This window comes from Choloepus didactylus, chromosome 18 (assembly GCF_015220235.1).
Source record: "Choloepus didactylus isolate mChoDid1 chromosome 18, mChoDid1.pri, whole genome shotgun sequence".
NCBI lineage: Eukaryota > Metazoa > Chordata > Mammalia > Pilosa > Megalonychidae > Choloepus > Choloepus didactylus.
In genome coordinates this window covers 62,298,660-62,317,740 of record NC_051324.1, presented here as the reverse complement: position 1 = coordinate 62,317,740, position 19,081 = coordinate 62,298,660, and the positions used below count along the sequence as shown (strand labels likewise).

At 37.9% G+C, this 19,081-nt stretch overlaps 1 protein-coding gene across 2 annotated transcripts in view; it reads right to left on the bottom strand.

The window, feature by feature from the left end:
* Positions 1 to 19,081, bottom strand: part of CEP112 (centrosomal protein 112) — a 560,812-nt gene that overhangs the window by 89,309 nt on the left and 452,422 nt on the right. For both annotated transcript variants that reach the window (XM_037809125.1, XM_037809126.1), the window contains 2 exons: positions 9,965 to 10,027; positions 3,360 to 3,509 (listed from right to left, as the gene is read on the bottom strand). In XM_037809125.1, the coding sequence (XP_037665053.1) occupies positions 3,360 to 3,509; positions 9,965 to 10,027 (213 nt within the window). The remainder of the gene's footprint in view (positions 1 to 3,359; positions 3,510 to 9,964; positions 10,028 to 19,081) is intronic.

Genomic DNA, 19,081 nt, shown 5'->3' with positions numbered 1-19,081 from the left:
AGTGAGCTAAAGCAGTAAATAAATGATAAAGAAGATTTTTGTTCTCAATTTGTAAAGATGGGGTATATTGCAGCATGAAAGATCTCTTTTTATAAATTTGTTTCTTTTTACCATAAAAGAATTAGGCTCTGTGGAAGACCTTGCTTTGCTGTTTCTTAAAGAGCAAGGATCACGCCTTGTGCTGTGCTAGCTACCACTTCCCTTAGTGAATTCCTTCACGCTGGTGGCTCTTCCTTTTTGACCAAGCAATTTGTATTACTTCTTATTGCAAATGTGGTGATACAGAAAATTTACAATATAGAGCTAAGATAAAAGAAGAAAAATCACCACAACTTCTACCACTCAGAGATAACCAGTAGTAAAATACTGATATCTGATTCCAGTCTTTTTTCCTTTCATATGTATTGTTTATTTGCAAAATTGAGCTCAAGTCTACATAATGTTTTGTAAACCTGCATTCTTCATTTAAAAAGATCTGTGAACATTTTGAATATCCTTAAATATTCTCCAACATCATTTTCAATGCCACATCACTTTCAGTTTATGTGCTATGATGAAAAATAAAGTATGGAAAGGGGATAGAGAATGCTAGGGCTGGGACTGTCTGGCACATAATAGGACCTCAATAAATAGTTACTGAATAAATGACTGAATATTATAATGAGCTTGTTTTTGACAACTAAATCTTAGGGCCGTTCTTTAGTTGCCCCCATAGGGCAAATTCTGAAAATGGGTCAAAGGCTAAGCATGGCTCTCAGGCAATTTAATAATGATATGTATTACCAAATTATCCTCCAGAAGTGTTTTGTCAACTTACACTGCACCAGGCTAGTAGCATTTTACATGGACTTTAGTAGACTAGTTTATACCTCAAGCTTTCCTCTAAAGAATTACTTTAATGAAAGGTGCTATTTATCCACAGAAAGATTATTGTAAGCTTTGGCAGAGTAAGTACTAGCTTTACTTTTTATCTCTATTCTTGATCATAAACTTGAGAGACCTCAGCTCATCACTGACCCAAGAAGCAGGGTGAAGTACCTTTCACCATTAGCACGCACATTTTTTTTATAGTGGAATTTAATATGCTGGCAGGCAAATGCATTTTATTTCAGAAAATCAAGTCTCATGGTGACTGTGCTTCTCTCTGAGTATCTATAAATCTATATCTATTGCATAAAACACTCAAATATAATTAGAACGTCTACATCAAATGACTGTTGCAAACATGTTGCATCATCCAGAGATCCAGGCAAGAAGAGAGCCCTTGGTCACAGACTCACTTTCATATACATAATGTAGGAGATGGAGGTATGGTGAAACAGCTAATAAGTGAGGCCCTTAAACAGCCTGACTTGAACCTGGCTCTGCTAGTTGTTTAGCAGTATGACCTTTGGGCTGGTTATTTAACCTTGGAGCCTCAGTTTTGCCATTTGTAAGATGGGGATGATAGAAATACCTTCCTCACAGAGATTACTGTAAGGCTTAAATGAGACAATGAACATGAGATGAATGAACATGTTTGGCAGAGAGCCTGGCACATAGTACATGTTGAATAAACATCAGCTATAAACATAATTCTTATGTGTGTGACAAAGCCTGGGAAAAAAAGAGCCAAGGCACTGAGTGTAAATGAGTCAATTATTTTAACAACTGCAATCTAAGTTAGTAAAAAAAATGTTTTTCACTTTACACATAATTTAAGGGTATGAACCAAAACTGAACCATGTCCTATCTACATTGTAATTTTAATTATTTATTTTCAGGTATCTACATTGCTTTGGAGGTCATAAATTTAACATATACATATAAATTGCCATCTCTTTAATTCAGTCCTTATGATTGACACTTTGTTGGAGATGAAGATCAGAATGTTTTTCCCTATTAACAGGTAAATGGATTAAAATGAAAAAAAAATGATTAGAAATGGGCAGTTATACTAATTATAATTCTTCCAAGTCTAAGCTCTTTTTTAATTTATAGGAAATGATACCAGAATTATATTATTATCATGGACTAACAATTTATGCTTTCTCTTTTTACTTATTTGGGATTCAATCATTTATTTACAATTTGAAAGATTCCACTATGGACCATATTTGGACAAACTTGGAAAGAAATTCTCTTGGAATAAGTTTTTATACAACAAAAACAATTTAAACAGAGTGTGCCACTCAGTTCATGCAAGGCAAAACTGCTATACAGATTCAAGGGCATTTTATGTACATTTATAGATGAAAAAAGCTTGAAAGATTTAAAAAAATTACCAGACAATGAAAAAGAAACATCTGTTTCTTCTCATTACACATGTAGGGGAATAAAACTCACAGAAGGAAATAAATAAGGAAAATGTCATTAACACCAAAAATGTAGTCCTCACCTCTAAACTGAGGAGGCTGGATGTAATGGCCTCTGAGGTTTTGTCCATCTCAAAAGGTTTTTTATTCTAGTCAGTGTTTTCCCAGCTTAAAGGGTGTATATAAAAATGCAACTTACAGAGAGGTCAGGTAGAAAAGGATAGTGATAAAACCCAAATGTCTTGTTTCTTTTTCTTTGCTTTGTATGATTATGCTACATGTTTTAAGTTTTGCTGTAACAAAGTAAAATCATGGAAAAATAATCTTTTGCTGGGAATTCTTAAAAAAAGGTTTTGTTCTCTTTTAAACCTTATTTATAAAGGTTTCCAGATGCTTATCCTCACAGATTAAACACAGCATGATGCAGACATGTACAATAATATTCACTGCTCTGAAGCCAGGGAGAAACTACTTTGAGATTTAACTGCCTATCAGCTGAAGAACCAGAGTCCAGGGAATTTTCTGTTGCTGTTAGAGGTGTGATTGTCTGAAGTCACTTGGAAACAACCTGGCTTCTCAGCAGCAGCACATTTACCCTGTACTATGTCAAAGCACATCAAATGGCTGGCTTTCTAAACCATGAACAGGCTCTTTCTGATTACGCAAATACATAATGGAAAGGATGTGGGTAAAAAATAGAATGTAAATTGGAAGCTGACTTTTGAATTTGTTAGACAGCAGTACTGGGCTAACATAGTCATTCTAATTTCAAGAGACAATTCCAAAGTGGTTCTCAAGAGAAAGGACAGGGTATTTAAAAATATTTGTTCAATATGAATGGATGGGTCTTGCCAAAAGTGAGTTTTCACGCTGGCATGCGATCTCTTTGAGGGAAGTCAGCCTGAGTCACCGGACACATCAAACGCCGAGTCCAGTGCCTGGAATTACTGCGGCTGTGTGCACAAGCCAGATACCTGCGTTCCCCTGCCGCTGCTGGGATTTCAGCCCTCCTTTTAATTACATTAAAGCAGCTGGTACCACTGGTTACTGAAGTCTTCAGATTACCTTGATTGCTCGGTCATTATCTCTAATCAGCTGCTGCTTCTCATCTTCAAACTTTTGTATAACATCCTGGAGCCGCCTCTCTGCAGCAAGCTGCTGCCGGCTGTTCTCCTCTTTCAGAGAGGAAATGGTTGTCTGAAGTTCAGCTATGATCTAAAATGAAAACAGCATGCTATAACTGCAAATTCTTCAATGAGAGGCATCAAGTTTATACGTATTTATGCTTGACAAAAGAATGAATTTGACAAAATTCTACTTCACCAACTAAATATTTTCAATTAACATGTCACACAATATAATGCACGAAATTCCACACAATAAAAAGCCTATAATAAAACTGTGAATGGTGAACAACTGCTGAACCAAATATATTTGGAAGACATTTCCACTATAACATTCCACAATATTTACTCATCAGAAGAAAGAACATCTGTGATCTTAAAAATATGAAGGCAATCAGATTTTATTTTCCTGAAATACACACTTACTTGAATGAGAAAAGATGTTCTGCCTTTAATAACATTTTGAATTGTGATAATCAAAGAAAATGAACAGAGTTCATTCTTCATAGTCACTTAATTCTATGCAACCATTTTTGAGTATTTACTAATTATCATTATATTGTGCTAAGAACTTTAAATCCTTACGTCATTCACTACCATGAGACAAACATTACTACTGCCTATTTTTTTTATAAGTGAGGAAACAGAAGCAAAGGAAGAGGTCAGATATTTTAAACTCTAAAGATGACATCCAACTGAGGAGAGCAGGAGGAACTAAACCATGCAGTCAGATCAAACACTGCAGTAATTGGTTCTTCCAACTAGCCTACTTTGTTTTTCTTTTAAACAAAATTTTAGTATTGGAGAAAAGTTTATTTTTATATACTTCTAAATAGGTAGTTCTCTTCCTAAATCATATATATCCACTGAAGTTTACTTTGGTTCAAATAGTGCATTTCAGAGACTCCTGGAAGTATTCTTGACAACAGAGGAGTGGTTGGGATCAGGCACCCTCCAAGTAACCATGTGATGAGGAATCTTCTACATTTAATGGAGGGAGCTGGGCTTGATGAAAGCATTGCCCTCTCTTCAGACTAGATGGATCCATTTCCTTTCAGATTCAATGGTGATGACTTTTTTTAAAGCAGGAAATGGTTGTTTCTTCTACTACAAGAAACAAGATTGGTGCTAGGTTAGAATATAATTCTGTCAGTTCTATGGGGAAGGGGCAGTTGGTAAGAAACACTGGACAAATTAGTTATCTTCAGTGGAGCTCATTTCTCCCGACTATTATTTGATGACAAAACTAGATTACAGCATTATAAGGCCATAAATAGGAACTGTCTGGAGTCACCCAGATGCCAAGTCCTACAGAAATCTTAGTTGTTACTAATGACCTAAATAATAAAGTCTTTACAATAAAATATGGAGTATTTCTACTTTTAAAAGCAAGTAACCTCACTGTAACAAAGTTTAACACTTAGAATTCATAAATATTCCAAAAAGAAATGATAAAATAGTAGTATATTAGTAGTATGAGATGCAAACTTGAACCTTCTGCTATGAGTGGAAGAATTCATTTACTGAGAATGATGATGTTTTCATCTATTTTCTGAATTTTGATTAAATGTTATTTCCATTTTGGCATCCATTCAATTAATTATCATAGCACTGCTGTGAAACAGGGAAGGTTAAATTCCTGTAGTATGTGTAAAGAACTGAGGCACGTAATGATCAACTCACAGTCACAGAGTAAGAGAAGCCAGAGATAAGAAAGAGCCAGATTTCCTAGGCCCAATGTGAGACTTAAGATTGGTATTTTATAAGAACATGGAGCCAAATAGTAAAAATAGCTATACTATTTCAGTGTTTCAAGTTAAGTAAACTACAACATTGTAGGAGTGCTGGGTTTAATTCTATAATGTGTGTGTGTATTTGTGTAGTTCTGTGCAATTTTATCACATGCATAGATTTGCGTATCCACCACCACAGTTATATATTTTTAAAGTGAAAAGTAATTTTGTTGTTATTGTTTTTTTAATACTAAGATTTAGAATAGCTTTGAACTGACCAAAGATGATAAAAATATCTTTGGGTACTTCAAATGACCACAGGGCATGAATCAGGGACACCTCCCATTTTCAAACTTATGACATGAGTACATCAAAAAGAGATAAATGCAGGTTTTGGAAGGGATGGTGAGCAAAGTTCAGGATGTTCTGAGAAGGACACACTTGCTTTTGTGTGGAATATGAAACCTAACATTCTTTGGGGGAAAAATGAGATTCCTTTGGGAGATTGTTTCTCAACAATGAAATTGTTTCTGGAAAGTTATTTTAAAAATTACAAAGATGATAAAAGGGAGAGACTGTCAAAACACTACAGGTGAAACAACATAGATGGACAAATAGATTGCTTGGTTGATAGACTGATACATAAGATGGATATAGAGGGGCAGCTAATATATGGTATTTTTTAGAAATCGGGATTTAAGACTTACTTTAAGATTGAGCAATAAACATAATAACCTGTTTAATATGCTTTAGGTAAGGAACAAAACTCTACTGGCAGATCTAGAGTGTAAGACAATGAACTATTTTATCCTTAGCTCAGTGCTTAATTATAATTGGCACTTGATAAATTTTTAAGTAGTGGGAATATAATTAATGATCATAGTAAATAAGAAAAAACTCATCACCTGGCAAATTATATTGAGCTAATGTAGACTTTTCATAGAGTAATAATATAAAAAGTTTCTGACAAAATGAAAATTAATCCATACAATTGTAATCAAAACTATCCAATTTTGAATCATAATTAAAAATCAAGAAACAAAATGCTACCACTTAGCTAACTGTTAGTACCCTGTGTTAGTTTCAGAGAAAGAAGTGTTTTTTCATATGGATACTAAAAGTTAGTATTTCAGGAAGCAAAAGGATAGTTATTTTGGGTGAATGCTATTAGCAATCTAACTTATGAAAGCTATAATAATTTATACTTATTATTAAGCAATTAACACTTGGCATAAATATTAGTGGCCTTATTTAAGGTCTTAAAAATAACAGGATTCTAACAAGAGGTTAAGATTTCATCTTTTCCTCATCTTATTGCTTTTGCAGATTTTAGTATATGTAGTTTGAGATCTTTATAAAGCTCTTTCTTAAAATACAATAACAAGACAAGCCACACTTAGGAAGGATAGGTGAATGTTGAGGGTCCCTCATAAAATAAGTGGAAAAGTGGGTCCTTCACAACTTTTGTATTCTGCGTTGTCACTCTGGACAGAGTGACATGAAGGCTGGGGACGTGAGGGACAAGTGGAAATATTCCCAGGCACTGATATGCATCAAGTGGGTAAAAGCTAGCGCAGGGCAGTGGTCTCTTACAGTGGACAGGCTCAGCTGGCAACCCAGCTCTAGTATTCTCCACTCTTCTACCTACATATATTCTAGCAAAATGGCAATACCTTTCTTGGAAAAATGGCCACAAGGTGCATCACTTGAGGGGGTGGGGGCAGGGGGGCGAGAAACTGTATTAAAATTGAAAAGGCAAGGTTAATGTATGATATTAAGATATAAAGAACAAATAAATGATTCTGATGGAAATATTTGGGAGTGTGCCCAGTGGTGATTCAAACATTTCCATCATATGAACGCTGGGGATCACAGAAGGGGGTACAGTCAAGGGTTTAGTCTATACGGTCCATTGGGCCCTAAAAGCCTGATTAAATCTTAAATATTTAGTAAATTCCTTTAAAGGAGGAAAATATTTAAAATATTTTCCAACTTAACCTGATGATCTCTCGGGTACCAATGCATCCACTACCAATGCATTAATTTTATTATGGCTTTTGTTTGTTTTGTTTTTGAAAGAGAGATTTTTTAAAACCTGATCAACAGAGTAAAGCAACTTTGTTTCTGGCATTCTCATTGGCTTAGATATGAGTTAGAGATTCCAGTAAACTATCACTTGAAAACAGAAAAAGCCAGTCCACAGTTTTGTGTTATAATGTTCACTTTCAAATAATCTTATATGCTTCTCCAAAATGACTGGCACTCTGAACCAATGTTTCTCAAATGCCAGTTCACACACACACACACTTATATTTTTATTTACATGTATTTAGAGGTGCACAAAGAAAATATTATCAATGAAAGATTACAATCCTACTTTTTACGGGAAAGATGGATTATCTTTTATTACACACTCTCTAGGATTTCTTCTTTTTGGTGTTTTACTGACCTTTCAGTTATGAAATGATGGTTATAGTTCATGATAATTGTTACTAGTTGTTTTTTTCCTCCTTCTTCATTCTTTCCTGGGGAAAACAGTTAGCAACCCTATGCGCTTTCAAATTTTGGAGTGAGATTTTATCAACTATTCAACACCCAAAATTTGGTAACTACTGACTAGATCACTCTCAAAACTAGATGGAGGATTAAAATGGAAGAATAGTTTTGCCAGAGATGTATAAAGAAAAGAAACTGGGCTTGGAGTCACAAGGCAAGGGTTTGAGCCTTGCTGAACAATATATCTTTCTGATTTGGGGGGGGAAACTGCCACCCTTGCTGTGATCTATGAAATGGGAATAATAATACCTACCCAAATGGTGGTGGAGGTCTAAATTAAATAATTACAGGAGACATACAGGGTCTGCATAAATAATTTCTCCCTCCTTACTGACCTTTTCTCATTCGTCCCTTCCTCCTTTCCTTTCTCTATTATACTTTTCATACTGCTACTATAATAGCTAACAGTTATTAAATGTCTTATTATGTACTAGGTACCGTACTAAGCATTTTTTGGCATTGCTTGATCTAATACTTAGACAACCTTATGAGGTAAGTACTACACCCCCATTACACAAATGAGGAAACTGAATTCCAGAGAGCACAGGTAACTCGTGGAAGGTCATGTAAGTGGTCGGGTTGGTATTCAAATTCAGGTCGATTAGTCTCCAAAGCTCAGGCTTCCTTCCACACTAACTTACATGTAATTTGCTTTAGTATCAACTTATCGGGCTTCTTCCTACATTCCTTTAGATAACCTTAAATACTCCTTTTTGCAGACTCATTATTTAAGCATTTTTATTAGCGATCTTATATCTCACTCCCAGGCTGCCTCCCCCATTTAACATCAAGCAAAGTACACAGGATATAAGGGCATGTCAGTTGGGGATTTTTCATGGTTTCATTTGAACTTTAATTTTTGGATTAATAAGATTTCTTTTTTTATAAGAATCCTTCTTCTCACTGGATTGAAAAGGATATTTCCCTATGATCCTCCCTCAAGGAAGGGCTAGAATAATGGCAATCAAGACAAAATCATCATCTTTTATATGTGTGTGTGTGTGTGTGTGTGTGCGTGCGTGTGTATTTTCATTTAGAAAAAAACATACTGTTTTCCTAATGAAATGTGTATTATACAATATATATGCACATTTTAGAAATAATTATAGATTCTAAGAAAATTCATAGTAACTATCACTGACATTTTGCTGGTATAAGAGCAAAAAACTGTAAGGGATTGGGCCAAGTTGGTGTCAAGGTTAAGAGCTTCTGCTTTAGGTCAGATCCAGGTTTGATCCTAGTTTAGTTTCTGTTTCCTCAACTAGAAAAAATGGGGCCAACAGTAGTTCCTAACCCCAGAGTTAGTGTGAATGAAGACCGAAAGAGGCAATATGATTAAGTGCCCCATAAACGTGAGATAATGTTTTGTGTTGTTCTCACTAGTTAGTAACTGACAAAATGGTACATAAAATCCAATTTACTACATGTCACTATATACACGCAAAACATTAAGAAAAGTTGATTTCAAAAGTCTTTAGATACAATGTCCACAAAATTTGTTGGCTTAATTTATCTGTCTGCAAAATGAAGACAAGTAATATTTAATTATTTTAGAATTACTCGGACAACCAAGGAATACCTGGAATTTCCCTGAAAGATGCTGTAGCATACCATTACAACAATTTATGCAGAAAAAGTACTTCTGCACCATATTTCAAGTAGATACAAGCATTCAATTTTTGGCCTTTCTTCTATTAAAACTACTACAGTAACAACAAACAGCAAGACATGCATGTAGGGACTGATAATTCTTCTTTCTCCTAAAAGGAGTCAACACTTGAGCTGCTGAGTTAACTCAGAATTATATGCCAATTTGAATTTTGTTGATAAGCAGCCTTTAGGTGCAGCAAAGTGGAATACTACAAAAAAGCGCAGATGGTATCAAACTGCTTACATCATAGATGTAGGTGTGTATCTCCCACCCTTGTGAAATATGTTTCAGCCTGGGCTTGTTCGAGTGCACAGGCTGGTTTTACAAGATCTGAGACAGAGAGAGAGAGAGAGAGAGAGAGTGTGTGTGTGTGTGTGTGTGTGCGCGCATGCGCATGTGCTGATTCAAATGGTTCAATATGCCTAATTTTTCTTGATTTTTAATAAGACATAAATATTAAAAGCATATTTTACTTATTTATAAACCCATGAAAAATATGCTAATCCATGAAAAACTAAAGAGAATTAAGTTTAACTCTAAAGTACGAGAGCTTTTATTATTATTTTTTTCTGAGTGGGCTTCTTTGCCTGTTTTAACGTTGCTTACCTGTGAAGATTTGGCAAGCTTCTGAGCATAGTCCTTCTCAATCTGCTTCAGTCTGCTGTTGGCCTGAAAAACACACACACATGAGCACACGCGCGGTGACCTGTCAGCTTGGTATCTCTTCCACATGCCTGTCACCAGGCAGCTGGGCTGGCTGCCAGCTGCACCGCCCTTCGGGGGCGGCCAGAAAACCACAGGGCTTGTCTTTGATCTAATGCCAACTATTCATTACTTAAAAACCAAAAAGGAGAAAGAAAGAGAAAGAAAGTGGGGAATCTCTCCTACCAATTGTTTGACAAACACAAAACTCTGGCGGAGAGAAAGACAAAGGGAGAAGTAGAGAAATAGACACAGCTCAAGTGTGAAGACTCAGAAGATAAAGTAAGGGGATGAGAGAAGAAACAAAGGGGAATGAAAAAGAAGAGGGGAGAAAGAATTGGAGGAGGAAGAGAAGATAAACTAAATATATTTCACCTTAGTTTAAAGATAAAAAATTGATGCCCTGAGAGAAAGGCAGATACATTTTTAGCTTCACTGAGCAAAGGGTTACTGAGCCCCTACTCTGTCTAACATACAGGAGGTATTTTTTTAAGTGACAAATAAATTTAAATCAAACAATTTTTATGTTCTAGACCTACAGTGGCCTTTCCAGAATAATTTCACATTAATTATTACTTGATTATTACTTTGCCATTCAAGTTCTGATCCTTTGTATGTGACCTTCTTTCCCCTCTCTGGAAGTGTTTGGGAACAGTGCTCTATCTTTAGTGTTCGGAAATGTCACAGTGACATGCCCTTAGTCTGGGGCCTTTTTTCTTCCATCATGGGGGCACTGAATAGACTCTTCCAATCTGAGCCTCTGTCCTTCATTTCTGGGAAAGGTTTTGGTCATTACTTTGATTATTTTCTCCCCTCTTTTATCCCTGGTCCCTCTCTCTCTCTCTTTTCTGTCCATCTCTCTCTCTCTGCAACTCTGATTGTTGGACCTCTCAGATTTATCATCTCTTTTTTCTTATTATTTCTGTTTTCCATTTCTTTCTCTTTTTTACCTTAAAAAAACTTCCTATTGAATTTTTTTAAAATTGCTATCATATTTGTAATTTCCAAGGGATCTTTCTTATTCTCTGAACATCGTCATTAATCCCTCTTCACAGATGAGGAAACTGAGGCACAGAGAGGCTACATAACTTGCCCAGCATCACACAGCTAGGGAGTGATGGAGCTAGGTCTTGATCCCACGCAGTTGGGCTGCAGAGCATGGAGGTTTCACCAGCTAGAGCACATTGCATAATGTCTCTCAACAAATTCCGTTCCTCCTGAGGACACACACATGCACACATACACACACAATGTTTTTTCCTATTCCTTACAGAATCTGTGTTTTTCCTGAGTTCTTTTTATTTATGTACTTTATCCAGACTGTTTTGGTCTCTGTCTTTCACTTTAGATACTTTCTTCAAATGTCTGGTGATCTTTGGGGCTCGCTCTTTCTTAAAGCGAGGCCCTCAAAAGCTGAGCTGTTTACAGGCACGCTGTGGATGAGTGGACAGCATGAGGGGCACTCAGAAAGGGATCCAGACTCTGCCATGTCAGTATCCACCTGGGCTTCCCTCTTAGACCTGTCTGCCCAGTGCTGCATCCTCCAGTTTACTGCCTGGCAGCACAGATCTGGCTGTGTTCCTGGAAGGGTGCTGTTCCGGTTTGCTAATGCTGCTGTTATGCAAAATACCAGTAATGGATTGGCTTTTATAAAGGAGGTTTATTTGGTTATAAAGTTACAGTCTGAAGGCCATAAAAACGTCCAAGCTAAGGCATCAACACAAGTATACCTTCACCGAAGGAAGGCCAATGGCGTCCAGGAAACCTCTGTTAGCTGGGAAGGCACGTGGCTGGTATCTGCTGATCCCGGGTTGTATTTCAGCTCTTCTCACAGCAACCGTGCTTTCTTCAAAATGTTGCTCTTGAGGCGTTTTGCGCTCTCTTAGCTTCTCCGGAGCAAACACTGGGTTAGCATCTCCAAGGCATTGGCAAAAGTCTGCTTTTCAGCAGTGGTCTCCAAAACGTCTTTCTGAGCTGCTCTCCAAAATGTCACTCTCAGCTGCTCTCCAAAATGTCACTCTCAGCTGCTCTCCAAAATGTCACTGCTTTTAGCTCCTTCCGATTGTGAGCTCTTTGGACTCCAGTGATTAAATCAAGACTCACCCTGAATGGGCAGAGACCCTATCTCCATGGAAATCATCTAATCAAAGGTATTACCCCAGTTGGGTGGGTCACATTTCCATGGAAACATCCAATCAAGATGTCACACCCTAATCAAAAAAGATTAATCAATCTGCCCCCCACAAGATTGCATCAAAGAATATGGCTTTTTCTGGGAGATATGATATCTATACAAACTGGCACAGGTGCCTAGGTGTTCAGAATAGAGGCTCTCTTTACCCTCCGCTATACTTGGGTCCCTTCTCTCATTCCATCTCTCGGGAGAGTAAACCAGGGCTGGGGGTAGGTGCAGGCTCAGGACACATCTGGGTCATCTGATCTGGGTCACCTGCCTGTCCCCTGTAAATATTTTCAGCCAATCCTCTTCTCCGCTATACCCCATCTTGAGCCTTTAGGAAAGAGCTTGCAGCCTCTAACTGGCAGCCCTTCCCATGCCCCCTACCCCCCAAACTCTTTTCTCCCCAGAGATTGTTCAGTTGTCAGTATTGTCCATTTCACCTGTCCATTTTACTTGTCCAGCCCCTTTTGAGATTCTAAAATGCTGTTGATTTATATCCACTGTTATCTCCCCTCTTTGTTCACTTTGAAAAGTGTTAGCATAAAAATATTGATGCCCAGGTCTTATCCCCAGAGGGTTTTTTTATTTTTACCTTTTTTATTCAATTTTATTGAGATATATTCATATACCATACAATCATCCAAAGTGTACAATCAGTCATTCACAGTACCATCATATAGTTGTGCATTCATCACTACAATCAATTATTGAACATTTTCATTACTCCAAGAAAATAAAAAAAATAAAAGTAAAAAGAACACCCAAAACATCCCATCCCCCCATCCGCCCCTATTATTCATTTAATTTTTGTTCCTGTTGTTCTACTGTTCTACTTATCTGTCCATACACTGGATAAAGGGAGTGTGATCTAGGTTTTCACAACCACACAGTCACACCGTGTAAACTGTATAGTTGTACAATCGTTTTCAAGAATCAAGGCTACTGTTATCCCCAGAGGTTTTTATTTAATTGGTTGGGGGATACAGACCAGGCACTAGGATTTAAAAAAAAAATCTCCTCAGCCAAAACCACTGGGTTCATGCCTTTTTCAGTTTGATTCCTTTCATTTTGGTGGGGTTTCCTGAGGGGGGTGAAGATAAACAGGTGAGGTCTGTCCACAGATTCAACTAGCCATAAATATTTTCTTTATTTTGATATCACAAATGAGACTAGGAAGTAATTTTGGGCTCTTAACCCACTCCGGGCACACCTCCACTGGAACACTAAGGGTGAAATAGTTGTTGACTAACTTGTCTTTCTCTTGCGCAAGATTGTGAGACCCCAGAAGGCAGCTCCCAGCTCCTAACATAGTGCTTGGCGCACAAATGTTTACCTAATGAATGAATGTATTCCATACAAACCCTTTTCCTGTTCTATAACCTCAGTTCATACCTCTGACACTATCCTGTCACAATCATGTGTTTTATGGACTTGATTCAAAAGCATTCTTTGGAACTTATTCCACAAATTTCTTTGCATCTATAATCCCTTCAAGTACACAAGTAGTTTTGTTTTCTCCAGAGTAGAGAGTGAACGTGAATATTGCTTTTTGTAGTAAGCCATCAGACTGTCCCAGCTCCATAATTAATAAAGCCATTCGTCATTACAGAATTAAAGCCACTCTGAACCTCTTGAGGTTTATTTGTCTTGGTTCACATTCTGCCAATGCTATTTATCACAAAATGCTTGATAAAGTGTCATTTATTTAATAAGCACTTCTGTTAGCTCTTACCAAGTGCCAGGTGCCGTCCTAAGTGCTTTAAAAGTATTTATCCAGTAGAAAATTTAAAATTTTATTAAAGTGTCATAAAGAATAAGTTTCTGTTCCCTAAAAAAGTTGGGGTCAGAGTAGCTGGTCAATGCAGGGGAGGCCATGCCTTGGCGGCAGCCGCCCTTCATGAGCCTGCGGCTACAGGACGCACATGCCAGCCCTGGAGCTCACAGTCCCAAGCAAAGCTCCATACAACTCCAGGACCAATTCATGCATCCACTCCAGGCATCCTGGAACACAGCAGTGAAGAAAAGAGACAAAAATTCTTCCCTCCCTTCATTTTATTCCCTGTAAGAGAGTAAACAAAATAACTAATAAAAGTTATATAATAGTTTAGAGGGTGCCAAGTATTATGGTGAAGGATAAAACCAGAAAGGGAGATGGGATGTGCTGAAGGCTAGTGGATGATTTACAATTTTAACAAAATGGAAGTCAGGGAAGGCCTCGCTGAGAGGGTGGTATTCGACGAGACCTGGGGGAGCCAGGGTGGACTCTAGGGGCGTGTCCCTGTAAAGGGAAGAGTCAATGCAAAGGCCCTGAGGAAGGAGCATGCCTGGCATGTCCAAGGCCCAGTGTGGTTGGATCAGTAAGTGGCATCTCCCCCAGACAAGACAAGGGCCAAGAGATAGCAAGGGGCCTGATTCTGCATGGCTTGCAGGCAACTGTGAGGAATCTGGCTTTTCATATGAGTGAAATGAGGAACCAGTGAAGGACTTGCATTAGAGGAGTGCCATGATTTAATGTAAGTATTCAGAAGATCACTCTAGTATGGGGACAAGAATCAAGCATCGAAACCAGTTGAAAGGTTCTTGCAAATAATCCAGGATGGTAAAAGAGGAGGTGGTGAGAAGTAGAACCAATGAAGATGCTGTATGACAGAAAGCGATGAGTCAAGGATGACTTCAAGATCCCGTTGCAAGCAACTGGAAGAAGGGGGCTGTCATTATCTGGCATGGGAACAACTGCGGGTGGGGCAGGTTTTGGGGAAAGGTCAAGAGATCAGTTTTGGCTTCATAAGCTTGGAGATGCCTAGCAGACATCCAATGTTAAGTTGACTATTTGGATATATAAGTCTTGAGTTCAAGGGAGAGGTCTAGATTAGAAGTACACATTCAGAACTCATAAGTATATGCATGATATATAAAAACATGATATTGGATGAGATCTCAAGTGTATATAAAAAGAGAAGAGGTCTACATACCCTGAGTCAAGAGCCTGTAAATGTAAGAAGCTGGGGAGAAGAGCAGGAAAGCCGACTGAAAAGTGATGGCCAGAGAGAAGAGGAAACCAGGATAATACTGAATCCTGGAAGCCAAGTCATGGAAGTGTTTCAGGGACTGGTGAATTGTGTCAGATGCTGTACATGTATCATTAAAGTGAGAACTAAGAAACACACACATGGGTCTAGCAACATGGAGGTCACTGGCGATATAGTTAAGAGCAGTTCTGGCACAGTGGCAGGGATTAGAGAGGAACTGGAGCAGAATACAGACAATTTGTTACAAAAGGGAAAGAGAGAAATGGGGTGGAGACTGCAGGGGAAGTCGGTGAAGAAGGGGCTGATTTGTTTGTTTTTTTGAAAGATGGGAGAAATAAGAGCATGTTTTGGGAAAAAAATATCTGTCAGCAGAGGGGAAAAATAGGTATGCAGTTGATTTACTGGAGATACGTCCTTGATTGATGGGGGGGTGGGGGTGGGCTCTAGAACACAAAGTGGGGAAACAGTCTTTAATAGGAATGCAGACAAGCCACCCATAGCAGCAGTGGCGGAAGTTTCGGATTGCTACTGTTTTTTTCCATGAGGGTACGAGGAAAGATTCATCACCTGACCATGAGGATGGTAGAAGAGGTTTTGGAAGGTTTAAGGAGCGAGGGAAAGTGTGAAAAAGATATCTAGTTAAGTGGAAAATGGCAGGGACAGAGGAATATAGTATGATTCCTAAGATTCTAGGAAACACTAGAGCCTGCTTGAAATTAGGAAGGTTGAATTTAAAGTGAGACAAATTTGTAGTATATAAACACCTCTAGAATTTGCTAATGGCTAAACAGAACAGAATTAACATGGGAGAATAGTGAGAGTAACTGAAGAAATAAAATTATCAACCTTCAAGTATTTTACTATTTATTTGAACCTAATTTAGTTGCCTAAATTTCTGAGTGCCTCTTTAATAAATCTAAAAAACTCTGGTTTGGCATGGTCAAAAATTTATAACGAATTTTCATGCAAACTCCCGAAAACATTTTTTGAATCATTTTACTCTACCAATGGTAGTGACTGTACATTCAATTTCCATACATAAAGTCAGGTTTATTTATTTTAATTTAACCCTTATTTTTACAGCTATCATTTCAATATAGAAACATAATTGTCAAACAATCACCTGCAGCATGGCCTGAAAAGATGTAGAATAATAGGACCTAAGCAGGTTTTTTTTTGTTGTTGTTGTTGTTTTCAAATGTCTCCTCACTACTCCCATTTATGCTTGGTCGTGCCTTCCACCTCTCCACCATCTCGCAGTTCCTCTCTGCCTTTCTAGAGCTTCTTCCTCAGGTCATTCCCCTTGTTAAAGAGCCCAAAGTCTTGGTCCACTTCTCTGTAATTCCTATCAAACTCTTGTGTTTAAAACTCTATTGAAATGGAAGAAACCAGCCAATTTTCAAAAAGGTGTCAATGGTTGGTGTTCTAGTTTGCTAATGCTGTCAGAATGTAAAACACCAGAAACGGATTGGCTTTTATAAAAGGGGGTTTATTTGGTTTCACAGTTGCAGTCTTAAGTCCATAAGGTGTCCAAGGTAATGCATCAACAGTCAGGTACCTTCACTGGAGGATGGCCAATGGCGTCCGGAAAACCTCTGTTAGCTGGGAAGGCACGTGGCTGGTGTCTGCTCCAAAGTTCTGGCTTCAAAATGGCTTTCTCCCAGGATGTTCCTCTCTAGGCTGTAGCTCCTCAAAAATCTCTCAGTTGCTCTTGGGGCATTTGTCCTCTCTTACCTTCTCCAGAGCAAGAGTCTGCTTTCAACGGCTGTCTTCAAACTGTCTCTCATCTGCAGCTCCTCTCTCAGCTCCTGGGCGTTCTTCACAGTGTCCCTCTTGGCTGTAGCTCCTCTTCAAAATGTCACTCTCAGCTGCACTGAGTTCCTTCTGTTTGTCAGCTCATTTATATGGCTCCACTGATCAAGGCCCACCCTAAATGGGTGGGCCCACGCCTCCATGGAAATTATCTCATCAGAGTTATCACCTACAGTTGGGTGGGGTGCCTTTCCATGCAAACAACCTAGTCCAAATGTTCCAACTTAATCCCCACTAATATGTCTGCCTCACAAGATTGCATCAAAGAATATGGCTTTTTCTGGGGGACATAATACATTCAAACTGGCACAGTTGGTAACCATTTAATGTGCTGCTCTCTTCTTGCAGGGTACTTCACATTATGCCTTAACTCAAAAAAGTCCTTCAGTCCTTTATATTTCACTTTTGACTATGAAGGGTGAAAGTTCAGGCATTCATGATTTCCTGGAAGGCTATCAGAAGAGAATAATATTAGGAGGCTCTTCTATAGCACTTATGCATAAGAGAATTCCAGATCTTATAAAACAAAATTTCTTTAAAATATTATAGCATATGTTTCAGAATAGAATGTTTGTTTTTAGGCTGAAAACAAAACAAAACAAAACAAAAGATACTTCCAAGATCCGTGAAGCTTAACATAAAGCTCAGATTATTATGCAGCATTTTCTACTCAAAAGCTTTGGATTAATTCATTTGAAGCTTCTTGGAGAACTGTGAATACAACTGTGGTCATTCTGGTGACAAATGTTTACTTTTAACTTCACCATCTTACCAATAAACATATCCAGAGAATTTGTAACAAATGCTGATTTATATTTACTTTCATTGAATTTAAAGATATTTAAAGAACATTTAAATCTCTACGATATACCTTAAAATAAAGTTACAATTTTGTGAGCCTTAAATAAAATTAATGACTTCCAATCTGGGCTTGATGGAATAATTGGGGCCAGACTTAATCTGCCACAGTAAGCAACTAGAAAACTGGACAAAATATCGGCAAAACGGTTTTAGTATATTGGGCAACGGGCAACAGAGGACTGTGATCCCTACCAGAAGGGAAGCAAATGAGGGAAGCCCTACGATAGCCTCTACTTTCTGCCTGGAAGCATTTTCTGGGCCTCAATATAGGGATAGGGAATTGAAGCAGAGCAAAGAGCAGTTTTGTGGGCTGAGGAGAAAAAGACTGGAGTTTAGGAAGGCTGAGGCAGTTGGAATTTATGGGGCAGAACACTGGAGAGTTCCAGACATTTACATGGGGTCCCATTGAGTCTATTACTGTGCATGTGGTACAGTTAATTTCTGTAAGACCAAGCAGAAGTGACTAGTAAGCTTTAAGTTAAACAACTCCCAAGGCTCAGACAAGCTGGGAGATGTTTTGTGTTCTAACTAGCCAGAATGGAGAGTCCTCACTGGACACATTTTAGTAGTGGGGCCAAACCAGTCTGAGAATAAAGTCAACTTTAAATCTGCTCTTAAAAAGGTTAAAAACAGCTAAAATGGATCAAATGTATCATCCACAAGGAACTTATCTGTTCCCAAAAGTCAAATAGTCTTTAAAGAAGGCAAGAAAACCCAGAATTCAACAACATAAAATCACAATGTCCAGGATCCAATAAAAAACTAGACAGGAGAAGAAGCAGGGATATGTGACAGATAGGCAGGAGAAAAATCGATCTTTAAGTCAATTGTAGAAATAATAGAGATGATGGAATTCACAGACCAGAACTTTGTAAGACAGCTACTATCAACATATGCAAAGATATTAACAAAAACATGAACTTAACAAAGACAGAAATTGAAGATATAAAAAGAACTAAATGGAACCTCTACAGCAGAATCAGATAATAGCTGAAAGAATTTAACTGGATAGGACTAACTAAAGATTAGGCAGATCAGTAAACATGAAGAAATAGCATTTTAACTATATAAATGATTCCCAGATAGAAAACAGACTGAATTAAATGAACAGTCTCAGTAATCTGTGAGATGATATCACAT